We start from the raw sequence: 13249 nt of genomic DNA on the forward strand, positions 1-13249 counted from the left end.
GGAGATGTGCATTCTGCTATACAAATATGTGGGTTTGATTTCTTTACCCCTGAAGCACAGCTGACACAGCTATAGGTTTTCCAAGACGAAGAAACACTCCAAAGAATTTGAAGTCATATGACACAAACAAAATAGTGAAATCTGTAACTTACAAATTTCATCTTTAGAACCATTGCCCATAACATATCAACACCTACAAAAATGAACACAGGGCAGTGGGTTTAGCAGCAGAGGACTGTAATCCCAGAAGCAGGAGGGATCCCTTCAGCTAATAAGCAAATCTAAAGCCACCCTGGTTTCATGAGATTGTGCTTAGATAAAAAACAAAACAAAAATTTTTTTCTTTTCTTTGTTTTGTTTTGTTTGTTTGTTTGTTCTGGTTTTTTGAGACAGGGTTTCTCTGTGTAGCCCTGGCTGTCCTGGAACTCACTTTGTAGACCAGGCTGGCCTCAAACTCAGAAATCTGCCTGCCTCTGCCTCCCCTCGAGTGCTGGGACTAAAGGTGTGCGCCACCACCGCCCAGCTAAAATACATTTTCAATACCATCAAAATGTTGAAGAAAATAATTGCTGTCAAGTTTATTATTATCACTACAACTGCTGTTGTTTGTCAGCACTAGAGATCAAACCCAAGACCTAGAGTTTGCTAAGTCCTCATCTGTATCAATGATTAGCCTGCATGGATGTATGTGCACTGAAGGGACTCTGGCTAGCTCGAGCATGGCTAGCATAGCTCTGACAGGCCTTGTCCTTCTCTCTGTTAGATTACATTTCCTAAAGCTAGCTACCAAGGTCCATTCCTTTATTTGGCCACTTCTTCCTCCTGAGGCTGACTACCAAGGTTCAGCTAAAAGTATTGAAGTCCAGCAATTTGGCTCACCTAATTAACATGCCCAATTAAAATTCAAACTCATCCTAACATGAGATTTCCCTTTTTACCTTTATAAACTACCATTTTTCCATGGGTCACATCTGCCTACTCTCTAAGAGAAGTACTCCCCCTCCTCCTTGTTCCTTTCACCCTTTCCTACTCTCTGTCTCCTGTCTTTGTCCTTCATCCCCGAACTCTGTTCCTCTGGTGCAATAAATCTTTTTTGTGCTAAGAACTTGGTCTTGGGGTCTAGAACTTTTTGAAAGTTTAAAATAATAGAAAATCAACATGTAAAACTGAGTAAAAACCAGTAGTGCCTGCTTATAATCAACACTTAGGAGGCAAGAAGCTAGAGGATCACTGTGAGTTTCAGGCCAGCTTGATAGGGGTTTCAGCTTGGCCAGGGCTACTTAATGAGAGGCTTTTAAAAAAACAAAACAAAATAAAAAACAGAGACATTAAATTACCACCACTCTTATTCTAAAACTGTATGGATTCCTGAGTGCTTTAATAGGTACTTGACCTATGACAGTTGATAGACTTGAACTGTTAGTACTTTGTATTGAGTGAAAAGTGACATCTCTTCAGCTACCTTCCAGAGAACCTAAGTTCAGTTTCCAGCACCTATATGGTGGCTCACAACCACCTACAACTCTGGTTCTTGGGATCCAACACGCTTTTCTGGTCTTCAGAGTCACCAAGCATGCACATAGTACAGAAACATAGGTGGAGGCAAACAATTATACACATAAATAAAAACAATAGTGAAAAGCTCTTGCGCTGGTGAGATGGCTCAATGGGTAAAGGCCACCACGACCCACTGTCTAAAGTTCAATCCCCAGGACTCAGATGGTGAAAGGAAGAGGACCAACTCCCAAAAGCTGTCCTGTGATTGTCACACATATGCCATGGACTGCACTCCCCAATAAATGCAATAAAAATAAAGCAATAAAACAAACAAACAAACAAACAAACAAAACAGCAAATGCCAGACCAGCCAAGGCTATGTAACAAGACTTTTAAAAGATATTGTCTTATACTTGTCATAGAAAATAAGCCATATTTAAAAAACCACCAGGGAAGGGTGGCCTTCAATCCCAGCATTTGGGAGGCAGAGACAGATGGATCTCTGTGCTCAAGGAAAGCTACACAGTGGGGGCGTGGGGGGGGAGTGTCTTGAAAACAAACAAAAAACCCCAAAGGTTACATATTGTATGGCTTCATTAACCTGAACTCCTCAGAACTGGTCAGACTCTAGTCTGGAAAGCAGGGAACAGCAAGCAGTGCCCGCTACTTAAGAAGGACAGGTCTCCTTTCCAGGTGCTTACGTGGTTTACAGTTTGATAGTGCTAGTTAAATACAGCCCACCAAACAACAATCAAAAGGGCTGAGGTGTGATGTCTCGGTGGCAATCCATTGCACTCAGGAGGCTCTGGATTAAAGCACATGTGCACACACAAAGCTCAGTGCAGACACTTCATGACTTAGCTATTTAAATCTGTACTGCCTAGGTAGAACTTTGTTTGTTTCTTTGTTTGTTTGTTTTTGAGACAAGGTTTCTGGGTACAGCCCAGTCTACCTTTGAAGAGATCTGTCTGCCTTTGCCTCCTGAGTGCTGGGATTAAAGGTGTGCGCCAGTACTGGCTGGCCAGAACACTTAATATTTTTTAAAGACTTAATTATTTATTTAATGTATTTTATTTATTTAATGTATGTAATTTATTTAATGTACACTGTAGCTGTCTACAAACATACCAGAAGAGGGTATCAGATCTCATTACAGATAGTTGTGAGCCACCATGTGGTTGCTGGGAATTGAACTCAGGAACTCTAGAAGAACAGTGTTCTTAACCATTGAGCCACCTCTCCAGCCCAGAATAGTTAACCTTTAATGAATTAACAGTCCTCTCCCCCACAGTTAACTCTCTTAACTCTGCCTGACCTTGAACTCACAAAAATATACCTGCCTATATGTAAGTATTAATTGTGTGTGTGTGTGTGTGTGTGTGTGTGTGTGAGAGAGAGAGAGAGAGAGAGAGAGAGAGAGAGAGAGAGAGAATAAACACAAACAGATGCTATAGTGGCAATATGCATGCAAACAAAGAACAATGGCTATCCCTCCCACCCCCCTCCCCCAAGGAAAGGGTTTCTCTGTGTAGCTCTGGCTGTCCTGGAACTCACTCTATAGACCAGGCTGGCTGGCCTGGAACTCAGAAATCCGCCTGCCTCTGTCCCCCAAGTGCTGGGATTAAAGGCGTTTGCCGCCGAAATCAGAGTCACATCTATACTCACAATAGCATAAATTGTTATAATCAAAATAGTTAAAAAGAAATTAAATATTTAGCCGTGCAGTGTCTCGGGGGGAGGGGGGGGAGACTGATTTTTGCCTTACATGTTATTGGGGCAGGGTCTCTCTTGAATCTGTTGCACTATGTACCCCAAGCTATCCTGGCTCATGCGTTTTGGGGTGATTCTCCTGTCTCCTATCTTGGCTTCTCATTTTGCCGTCGGAATGTTGGGATTACAGATACACACAGCACCACATCTGAATTTTCAACATTGGTTCTAGGAATCAAATTCAGGTTGTCGGATTTATGTGGCAAGTACTTTATTTCGTTTTGATCTACTGAGCTGAGGTCACAGTTGGCCCACTTTAAAAAAAAAAAAAAAATAGGGTCTCACTTTGGAGTTCAGACTGGCTTTGAATGTATAATGTAGCCCAGGCTAGGTTTGACCCAGTGGCAATCTTCCAGCCTGGATTATACAAATGTCCCTCCTCCAGACCTAGCTTCACTTGGGTTCACACTGATTTTCTGCACCTTTCTGATGCCATGCCATCGGCTGAGTTTTTACTGTGACTGAATACAGTAGGAGCCATTTTGAACTTGCCGGCTTTCTTAGTGAGGCCTTTCGGAAGCACCTTACTCAGGCGGTTTTGAACTGAACATCTCTAGTACCCAGGAGACCAAACTATCTTCCCAAAATTGCATGTTGCAATCTCTTTCTTTCCCCCACAGGCAGTACTGGAAAACAGTGTAAGGAGACAACAGAAGAAAGTCTGCTGAACACTTAAAAATGCCAATGGTTTGTCTTAAACATGTCAAATGTTCTAGACATGAAAAGGCAGGCAGATACGGTAGCGAGTCTGCACTCACTCAGGAGGAGGATCACCGAGTTTGAGGCCAGTCTGGGATTCCTGGTGAGTTCAAGGCAGCAAGCAAGGGCTACCACAGCAAGAACCTGTAGACAAACCAATGCAAGCCGAAGCACCTGGGCTCCAGGAGCTCAGAACGTGGAAGTACAAGTTGAGTCCAAGAGTTCAAGTAAAGAAAGAGGTGTAGAGGAGGAAGAGGAGTGGGAGACAACAAAGAAACGGTTCAAAGTCATCTACACCAGGAAGAGGCAGCTCTTGAAACTAGAGCAGTGCCTGGCACGATTCTGCTGCTCTGAGACAGATGATTGGTGATAACGACAAAATCCATGGCCAGTTTTGGAAAAGGGTCTCGAAGAGATTGATAAAATTAAGTTACAGGATCTTTACTGTCATTAAATTAAGCTTTGAAACCAGAACCTACTCCTCCATTTAGTCATGGGCATAATCTTACTAAAGTATTTAGCTTTTCTAACCTGCAATTTTTGCTTCTATAAAATGGGTTAGTAGTATCCAAGCATCTAAAAGGTGCTGTGAAGGCTAAGAGGTAAGCTGCAGTTAAGTGCTCTATAAACCTACAACAAGCATGTCAGAGTCCTGTACTTATTACAAGAATGAAAACATTAGAAAGAAAAATACCAGGGCTACTGTCAAGAAATCCATACTGGTTATAGAAACTGTCTATAGATTCCCTTCTTCCACTAATTACAAAGCATGGCATGGCAGAGAGAGACCTAAACTATCAGCTGGCAATTCAGGATTTCAGACCCAACTGTTTCATTAACTTTGGGAGTGATTTCACACAACCACTTAGCCTGCTTACGCTTCAATTTCTTTATCCGAAACACAGGCTGTCTTTTTGCCGGAGTTACTTCTAGCTGTAACCAACGAACCTATTTATTACATCATTAAAACAACATCACATATCAACCTGATGTGGTTTTCTGTATCATAACAAACTCCACTACATTTTATGTAATCCTAAGGTTGTGTTTACAATTTATGTCTCATCTACTTCAAAAACAAAAGTATATTAAAATACATACCAAAGCCATTTCAGATAGTGTCAATAAGATATGAAAAGAGAAAATATTGTCCTACCACCGAAATGAACTACCCAAAGACAAGACACAGATTGCTCAGTAACACACTTGCTCTTTTCTTCTCTTCAAGTAAAACGACAATCATCTAGTTGGACTGTATTTGAGAAGCACACATAACCACTCCTAAGCTACAGTAATGGAAAATACTTAAAACATTCTTACTGTTTCTTTCCCATTGAAAGAATTACAATGGATAACAGGAACAAGTTCTCTTTAGAACAAAGCTATTTTATGAATATACAAACTATATCTACTCTCAAGCTACTAACTTTGTTAAAATCTAGAGAAAACAAGGACAAAACTTTTAGGTACCCAAACTTGCTGAAGGCTAATGTCCTACTTTGTCAAATTCCTGGAAAAGTTAAAAGTAATCCCAGCTCTTGGGAGGCTGAGGCAGGGATGGGTGAAGTCCAGTCAGCCTGGGAAATGCAGTGACACAGCCTCAGAACAAAAGCAAGGCGTTTATGAAGGACACCTGGCTTAATTCAGTTTAATCATTGGAGTGACAAGGTTGAAACCATTTACTGAGGGAGGGAGGGATCCTGAATCTTTACCCATGTCTTGCCTCCACATCCTTTGCATGTTTTTGCACATCCGCAGTCTTCCACTACTGTAACCCTCCTTGGCTTCTTTTAGTCTCTTTCCAAGACTGTAATTCCTTATACTGAGGTTCCTTCCTACAAGAGCCTCCTGACAGTGCCTTGCACAGCATCCCACACGCAGTAGACAGGAAAGTGCCTGTGCACATCTAGAATGGATATCTGAACAAAAAATTCCACTTCAAAAAATTCCATTCTAATTTGTTAACTCACCTCAAAAGTTTAAAGTTTTTTTTTTCATTCCTTTCTCTTCAACCAGAAAGATAATTCTATTTTTAACAAGATATTTCTTCCCTGACAAACAAAAGCAAATCAAGGCTTGATTTGTTTTTTCCAGTATTTCCCTGTCTGGAGAAATTTTGGATACTGTTTCCTTACAGAGCAAGCAATGGCTTAGTAGGTAAAAGAACTTGCCAGGCAAGCCTGCTGGCCTCGGTTTGATTCCTGGAACCCATATAGATAAGCGGAAAAGAGAGAACCAACTGCCCAGAATTGCCCTCTGACCTTCACACACAAGCTGTGGCATCATGTGCACACACAATAGTAGTAATAAACAGTTCTGAAAGTAAAATCTTGTCTGGGGAGCAAAAGGCCCTAAGTTAGATTTAGATCCTTGGCATCTAAACAGCTGTTCATCCTAATACTAGGTAGTACTCCCTAAATGCTCATACTCAAGCTGCCCATGTGAGAAAACATGACCTGAGAACAAAGATCTACCACTCATCCTGAGACAGCTCTCACCACCCATCTCTTCCTACCGTCCTCTACTTAGTATTCCAATGAGGCCTATGAGAGTCTTTACATATTTATTCCTGCAGGCATTTAAATTGTAAAACAAAACCCAAATCAAAACATAGGTTGGGAGGCTGGGCAAGTGGCTCAGTGTGTCAGAAGGCTTATCATAGGTAAGAGCTCAGTTTGAGCAGGGCAGTAATAGCACAAACCTTTAGTCCCAGCACTTGGGAGGTAAATGTAGGCGGATCTCTGAGTTTAAGGCCAACCTGGTCTACAGGGTGAGTTCCAGGACAGCCAGGGCTGTCTTGAAAACAAAAACATGAACAAACAAACAAGACCTGAGTTCAAATGCCTAGCATTTACTTTAAGAAGGTATGGGCATAGGAGCATGTAACCTCTGTGTTGTATGGGCATAGGAGCATGTAACCTCTGTGTTGTATGGGCATAGGAGCGTGTAACCTCTGTGTTGTATGGGCATAGGAGCATGTAACCTCTGTGTTGTATGGGCATAGGAGCGTGTAACCTCTGTGTTGTATGGGCATAGGAGCGTGTAACCTCTGTGTTGTATGGGCATAGGAGCATGTAACCTCTGTGTTGTATGGGCATAGGAGCGTGTAACCTCTGTGTTGTACGGGCATAGGAGCATGTAACCTCTGTGTTGTATGGGCATAGGAGCGTGTAACCTCTGTGTTGTATGGGCATAGGAGCGTGTAACCTCTGTGTTGTATGGGCATAGGAGCGTGTAACCTCTGTGTTGTATGGGCATAGGAGCGTGTAACCTCTGTGTTGTATGGGCATAGGAGCGTGTAACCTCTGTGTTGTATGGGCATAGGAGCATGTAACCTCTGTGTTGTATGGGCATAGGAGCATGTAACCTCTGTGTTGTATGGGCATAGGAGCGTGTAACCTCTGTGTTGTATGGGCATAGGAGCGTGTAACCTCTGTGTTGTATGGGCATAGGAGCATGTAACCTCTGTGTTGTATGGGCATAGGAGCGTGTAACCTCTGTGTTGTATGGGCATAGGAGCATGTAACCTCTGTGTTGTATGGGCATAGGAGCGTGTAACCTCTGTGTTGTATGGGCATAGGAGCGTGTAACCTCTGTGTTGTATGGGCATAGGAGCGTGTAACCTCTGTGTTGTATGGGCATAGGAGCATGTAACCTCTGTGTTGTATGGGCATAGGAGCATGTAACCTCTGTGTTGTATGGGCATAGGAGCGTGTAACCTCTGTGTTGTATGGGCATAGGAGCATGTAACCTCTGTGTTGTATGGGCATAGGAGCATGTAACCTCTGTGTTGTAGGTACTGAGGCAGGAACACTGCTTGGGATTTTTCACTGCCAGCCTAGCTCCAAGCTCATAAAAGATCCTGTCTTTAGGGAGTATGGCAGAGAATTATAAAGAAAGACCCTCTATGTCTTCCTCTAGTCTCCATGAACCCCACACAGGAAACATACACACCCCCACTCTCTTAGACTGGGGAGATGTAGAACCCTTGCCTAGCATACAGGAGGCTCAGAGTTTCACCATCAGCACCATTAAAAATACAAGACCGTCTATTTAGTCTTCAACAGGAACTGGTTAACATAAATCAAGTATGAAGTTTTCTATACAAGCCGGACATGGTGGCGCACGCCCTTACTCCCCGCACTCGGGAGGCAGAAGCAGGCATATTTCTGAGTTCGAGACCAGCCTGGTCTACAAAGTGAGCTCCAGGACAGCCAGGGCTATACAGAGAAACCCTGTCTCGAAAAAAAAAACAAAACAAAACAAAAAAAAAATTATATACAAATAACTGTACCTTTGATTTTGGATAACCTCCAATCTGCTTTCTAGCCCTACAGAAGTAACTTTCAAAACTATTCAGTGACCAGAAAGCCAGCCAGGCACAGGCAAGCATCACTGACTGCTCCCAGCATGCTGGGACGCTGAGAAGACCGCTTCTGCTCTATAGTGAAACTTAACTTTTTTTTAAAAAAATCCAAAACAAAACTCAGGATGTGGCTCAGGTGATAAGATTGTATGCCTAGCATGCACAAATCCCTGGGTTCGAGTCCCAACATCATATACAGCATGTAAACTGTCTGTGATGACGAAAGCCTGTAATCTCAGTACCCTAAGCTGGAAAGAGAATCAGAAAAGTCTTGGCTATGCAGCCATGGAGAGACAATAAAAGTCAATCAAGTGATAATGGTTGCTTAACCTTGAGAATTTACTAAAACTTAAGTAAAAAAATTTCCAGTGATTTTTTTTATAAAGATTTATTTATTTTATTTATATGAGTACACTGTAGCTGTCTTCAGACACACCAGAAGAGGGCATCAGATCTCACTACAGATGGCTGTGAGCCACCATGTGGTTGTTAGGATTTGAACTTAGGACCTTTGGAAGAGCAATCAGTGTTCTTACCCACTGAGCCATCTCCAGCCCCCAGTGATTTTTAAGATTTCTATTTTCATTGATAATCACTTGCCCAATTTACTTGGCTCTATAGAAAGTTGCATTTAAATGGATGATGCTTAATTACACTTAAAAGAGTTCTACTTAGTCATTGTTTGGAATTTGTTGTTTTTACATTTTCGAAGAGAACAAGGTCAGCACCAGTTCCCTAGCTCTGACTTGAGATGGCTGGACACAGGCATATCTGTGAAGACTCTCACCACCAAGGCCCCTTCCTCTGTTGGCTGCTCTAGGCAGTGCTGTATTTCAAAGAGAAACAACACAAAACAAAATAAAGAGCAAATCATTCCAGGAGAAAGGAGTATCTAGCCACAAGCCCTTAAAGGTTAGTCCCGAGCCCACTTACCACAGACTGGAAAGGAACAACAAAGGAAACAGTCACTATCTTATGGACCCCTTCCTCACCACCAAAAACATCTGGATTCCCCTTAGGGAGTTACAGGTTAGGTGCTCTCCTGCCATTACTTTTTTCTGCTTTCCCCCAGTAAGAATGATGGCAACATTTATGGATTCAAAGTTCCCAAACTCGTCCCATATAGCTCTAGTCTTCTACTTAGGCAACATCCAGATATCAGACACAGAATGCTTACAGAATTATTATTCTTCCTTCTCATTGGGTATGGGTTCTTACTCTAGCCCATGCTGACTTCAATTTCTCAACTGTTTCAATCACACAACAAAATTTAAACTGGGTGATGGTGGCACACACCCTTAATCCCAGAATTCAAGAGACAGTCCAGTAGATCTCTTGGGAGTTTGAGTTCTAGGACAGCTAGAGATACATAGTGAGATCCTGTCTAGGAAGGGAAAAATAATATAAAATAAAATATATATAAAAATTTTTCTAGAAACAATTGATGCAGTAAGACCATTTTTGATTATAAAAAAAAGTTCACACATACTATAATTTAGAAACTTTCTGACAAACATATTCCTACACTTAGTAAAACCACAAATTAGCAAGTAATAGATAAAGAAAAACTCCTGCACAAAACAAAATGCCTAGACACTCAAAGTGACCACTCCAAACCATGGCCCTGTGGATGATTATCCCTGTTAAAATCTGATCAGTGCCTGTAAATGCAGTCTCCAGTCTATTCAAAGCTGGTAGTTCCAGATGAAGGAGAGCCAAGAAAGACAATGGCTGGAGATGTGGAAGCTCTAAAATAAGGTAGAAACAAGTACTTCCAGCAATTTGTAAGGAAGCTAACAAGTAGATTAATGTCTAAAAGAATTAAAAGTTGAATGAATTTCCTTGTTTGAAAAGAAAAATATCAACCACACACAAATAAAAGAAATGCCAGTCAATAAAAGTCAAATCCCCAGGTTTGAAGGAGGGCAGCATCCCTCCTTCCTGCACAATAAAAGCCCCAAAGCTCACTGCCCCCCAAAACCCACTCTAATACAGACCCAGCTCCTCACAAAAGCATTTCCCTGAACAGTCCAACACCCTCTCACTTCTAAAAAGCAAAGTGAAGCACGTTTCCCAAGAAACTAAATTCCAAGAACGTATTTATTTATTTATTTATTTACTTACTTACTTATTATTTGCCAGACAGTCCCGGTAGCCTTCACCTAAAGATCTTGCTGCCCTCACTTCCTGAGTTCCAGGGTTGCAACCTCACCTGGGAGGGCAGCGAGGTGATAATGCCATTTGTTTTCTCTGCTTTTTCCAAGCATTCTCCTACCTCAGCCTCCAGAGTTCTGGGACTCTATAGGCATTAACTAGTTAGTGTACCACCACACCAGGCCTAAGTCCAGAACTTAAAACATACTCTCACTTGAAATAAGCTCAAATTATCTGCCCCACCAATGTCCCTGCTAAATAATCAAAGTCTCGGCCTTTTCCCTTCCCGTTTCTTTCTTTCTTTCTTTTTTTCTTTAGGACAATACCATATTTACTCAAAAAAGCATCGTCATGGGTGGGGGAGCGTGTGGGGGACTTTTGGGATAGCATTGGAAATGTAAATGAAATAAATACCTAATTTAAAAAAAAAGCATCAGCATGAAGGCAATACTTAAGTTCACTCAACAGCATTGCTACAAAATCTGTACCTGAAAGCAGGCTACCAAACATACAGCCCGTTTGTAAAAAGGTGTTTAAAGACTGCAGTTTGAAACGACAGAAAGTGTATTTAGTAGCTACTTTATGTGACAAATATTAAGTTATCAGAAGTATTTAAGTAACAGACTAGACTAATACACGAACGCAAACTAAGCTTTTATAAGCAACCCTTATAAGGGCCATACTTTTAAAACAATTAAAAGTCTACACGCCATTCAGAAAAAGTCTTAAATCCCGCTTAAAACCGCACATAAATCAATGAGGTTTACTACCACATGTTAGTACTGAGGAATCCTTGTGACATTTAAAAAACTTTTCAAGTATTCAAAATGTTAAGGGTGAAAAAAGGTCTTTGTATTGACAGCCAACAGTTTCTGGCGGATCACAAGCCTGCAATGCATCTTGGGATTCCTTCAGGTCGCTTTAGTGCCACCGATACTTAAAACGCAATTACAGTTCCAAACGTAGAAACTACAGTAGGAGCAGCTCTCTGGGCCAGCGAAGAGACAAGTCCTGTCCCCCAAACCCTAGACTTTCACACCCTCCTCCTGCCGGACTTCAAGCCCTATCAGTCCCCACTTCTGGGCCTCGTGGCACTGACTGGCCCAGGGCTGGCAGGGTCCCATACAGTTCCTATGCCTAGGGGTGAACCGCGTGCGGCCTTCCGCGGCGGGGCAATCGCCCCCGGGTCCCCTGGTCTCTGCTCCTCCTGGCCCAGGCGCCCCAAGCCAAGCAGCTCCCAGACTGGAGGCGCCCCACCCAGACCAGCCGGCGCCGCTGTCAGCGCCCCACGTGCGGGCCGGCCGGCCTCCCGTCCTCTCCACCCAGCCCACCGCGGAACTCCGGCCCCAGGCCGCCGCCCGTGCCTTGGGGATATCCAGCCCGGCAACTTACCCGAAGGGCCTCCCGCGCCGCTGCCTGCTCCGTGGTCGCCTCCGGCTGCGCCAGCTGGGGATAGCGGCGGCTGGGCCGGACCCCGCAGGAAGGACGGCACGAATTCAGCGGCGTGGACGTTGGGGACGAAAGGCTTGGCGTTGACGTTGAGTTGCCGGCTGAAAGCCGCGCTGAGGTTCTCACGCTGGGCCTCGGCCACCGCGGCCATGGAGCCGCTGCCGCTCCCGCCGCCGCCGCAAGGCCCGGGCCCGGGGGCCTCCATATCCGTCTGGTCCCAGCAGTCGGGCGCAGAGTCGCTGCTGCTGCTGCTCCCGCCGCCGCCGCCACCGCCGCCACCGCCGCTGCTAGGATCCATGATCGGGGGGGCCGTGTGTGTGGTGAAGAGAGGGCGGGAAATGGAGGCGGGGGCGGCCGACCGGGGAGGAGCAGGCCGCGCTGACCCGGGGAGGACGGCAAGACTGGGGAGCTGACAGTCAATGACTCACTCGCCGGCGTCCTGGGCAGCAGCTACAGTCCAGACAGTACACTCGAGACCAGGTCGACAGCGGCTCAACCCTCCTCGTGTGTGCGAAAGGATCTCCTCCCACCCAACCCCAACTACCGCCGCCGGCCTCACCGCCAACCCCACGTTTGGAGAGAATTGACCTCTCGCTACCACCCGTACCTTCGCCTCGGTAGTTCCCGTCTGTGTCCGCCCGCGTTTCCGCCTACGAAGCGCGGCCGATAGCTAAACTACAAGTCCCGACAGTACCCGCGAAGACCCGGTGCGGTTTTCTCGGGGGCTGACGGGAGTCGGAGTTCAGCGCTCAAGCGTCACCGGAAGCGGCTGGAACTCCCGGCAGGCAGCGCGAGGAGGCAGAAGTCTGGTGGCCCATCTGTCGCAGGGTGGGGGTAGGGGTAGGCTCTACTCGGCTAGGGCAAGACGGTGGGCCGAGCCCTTCCGCACGAGGCGACGATCCACCCTAGCCTGTGAGAACACCCGGTCCGCAGGCCTAACCTAGAGGAATTTTTTTTTCTTCTCCCTTTTCGGCGCCTTTTCTGTCTCCCAGTCTATATACCTTATTCTCTTTCTCTCCACCCGCAGCCAGAGTTTGCCCTACATTTCAAAGCCGGCGGGAGGCGTCTTTCCTTTTATGTATTCATTTTTGGAAGAGGCAGTAAAACCATGAGATGTTACAGCTGAAACTGCGTGTGGCTCATAAAGGTCCAAGGATGTCCGGCAAAAGGATCCTTAACTGGAAAATTTCAGTGACTCATGTTATGTTTGACTAGTCATTAAAAGCCCGCACCTAAAATGTTTTTTCGTCCTTTCATCCTCCCTGCCAGGAGATTTACAAATTAATCGGGATTGCCATATTTTTTAGTGTACCC

General features: G+C 44.5%; 2 protein-coding genes and 1 non-coding gene across 4 annotated transcripts in view; all 3 read right to left on the reverse strand.

The window, feature by feature from the left end:
* Nucleotides 1-12561, reverse strand: part of Gspt1 (G1 to S phase transition 1) — a 38086-nt gene extending 25525 nt beyond the window's left edge. For both annotated transcript variants that reach the window (NM_001130008.1, NM_146066.2), the window contains exon 1: nt 11879-12561. In NM_001130008.1, the coding sequence (NP_001123480.1) occupies nt 11879-12233 (355 nt within the window). In that variant the 5' untranslated portion in view covers nt 12234-12561. The remainder of the gene's footprint in view (nt 1-11878) is intronic.
* On the reverse strand, nt 466-11872 carry LOC115488671. Its single transcript, XM_030249388.1, has 2 exons — nt 10461-11872; nt 466-9158 (listed from the first exon to the last, which is right to left on the reverse strand). Exon 2 carries the CDS (start codon nt 7734-7736, stop codon nt 6714-6716), a length of 1023 nt encoding a protein of 340 aa, XP_030105248.1. The 5' UTR covers nt 7737-9158; nt 10461-11872; the 3' UTR covers nt 466-6713.
* A 42-nt stretch (nt 12562-12603) lies between the features above and the next one.
* Mir1945 (microRNA 1945) lies at nt 12604-12681 on the reverse strand. Its single transcript, NR_035466.1, has one exon. It is a non-coding gene; the product is annotated as a microRNA 1945 (primary transcript).
* Nucleotides 12682-13249: the final 568 nt, after the last annotated feature.

The sequence above is a fragment of the Mus musculus genome, chromosome 16 (assembly GCF_000001635.26).
Source record: "Mus musculus strain C57BL/6J chromosome 16, GRCm38.p6 C57BL/6J".
In the NCBI taxonomy this organism is placed as follows: Eukaryota; Metazoa; Chordata; class Mammalia; order Rodentia; family Muridae; genus Mus; species Mus musculus.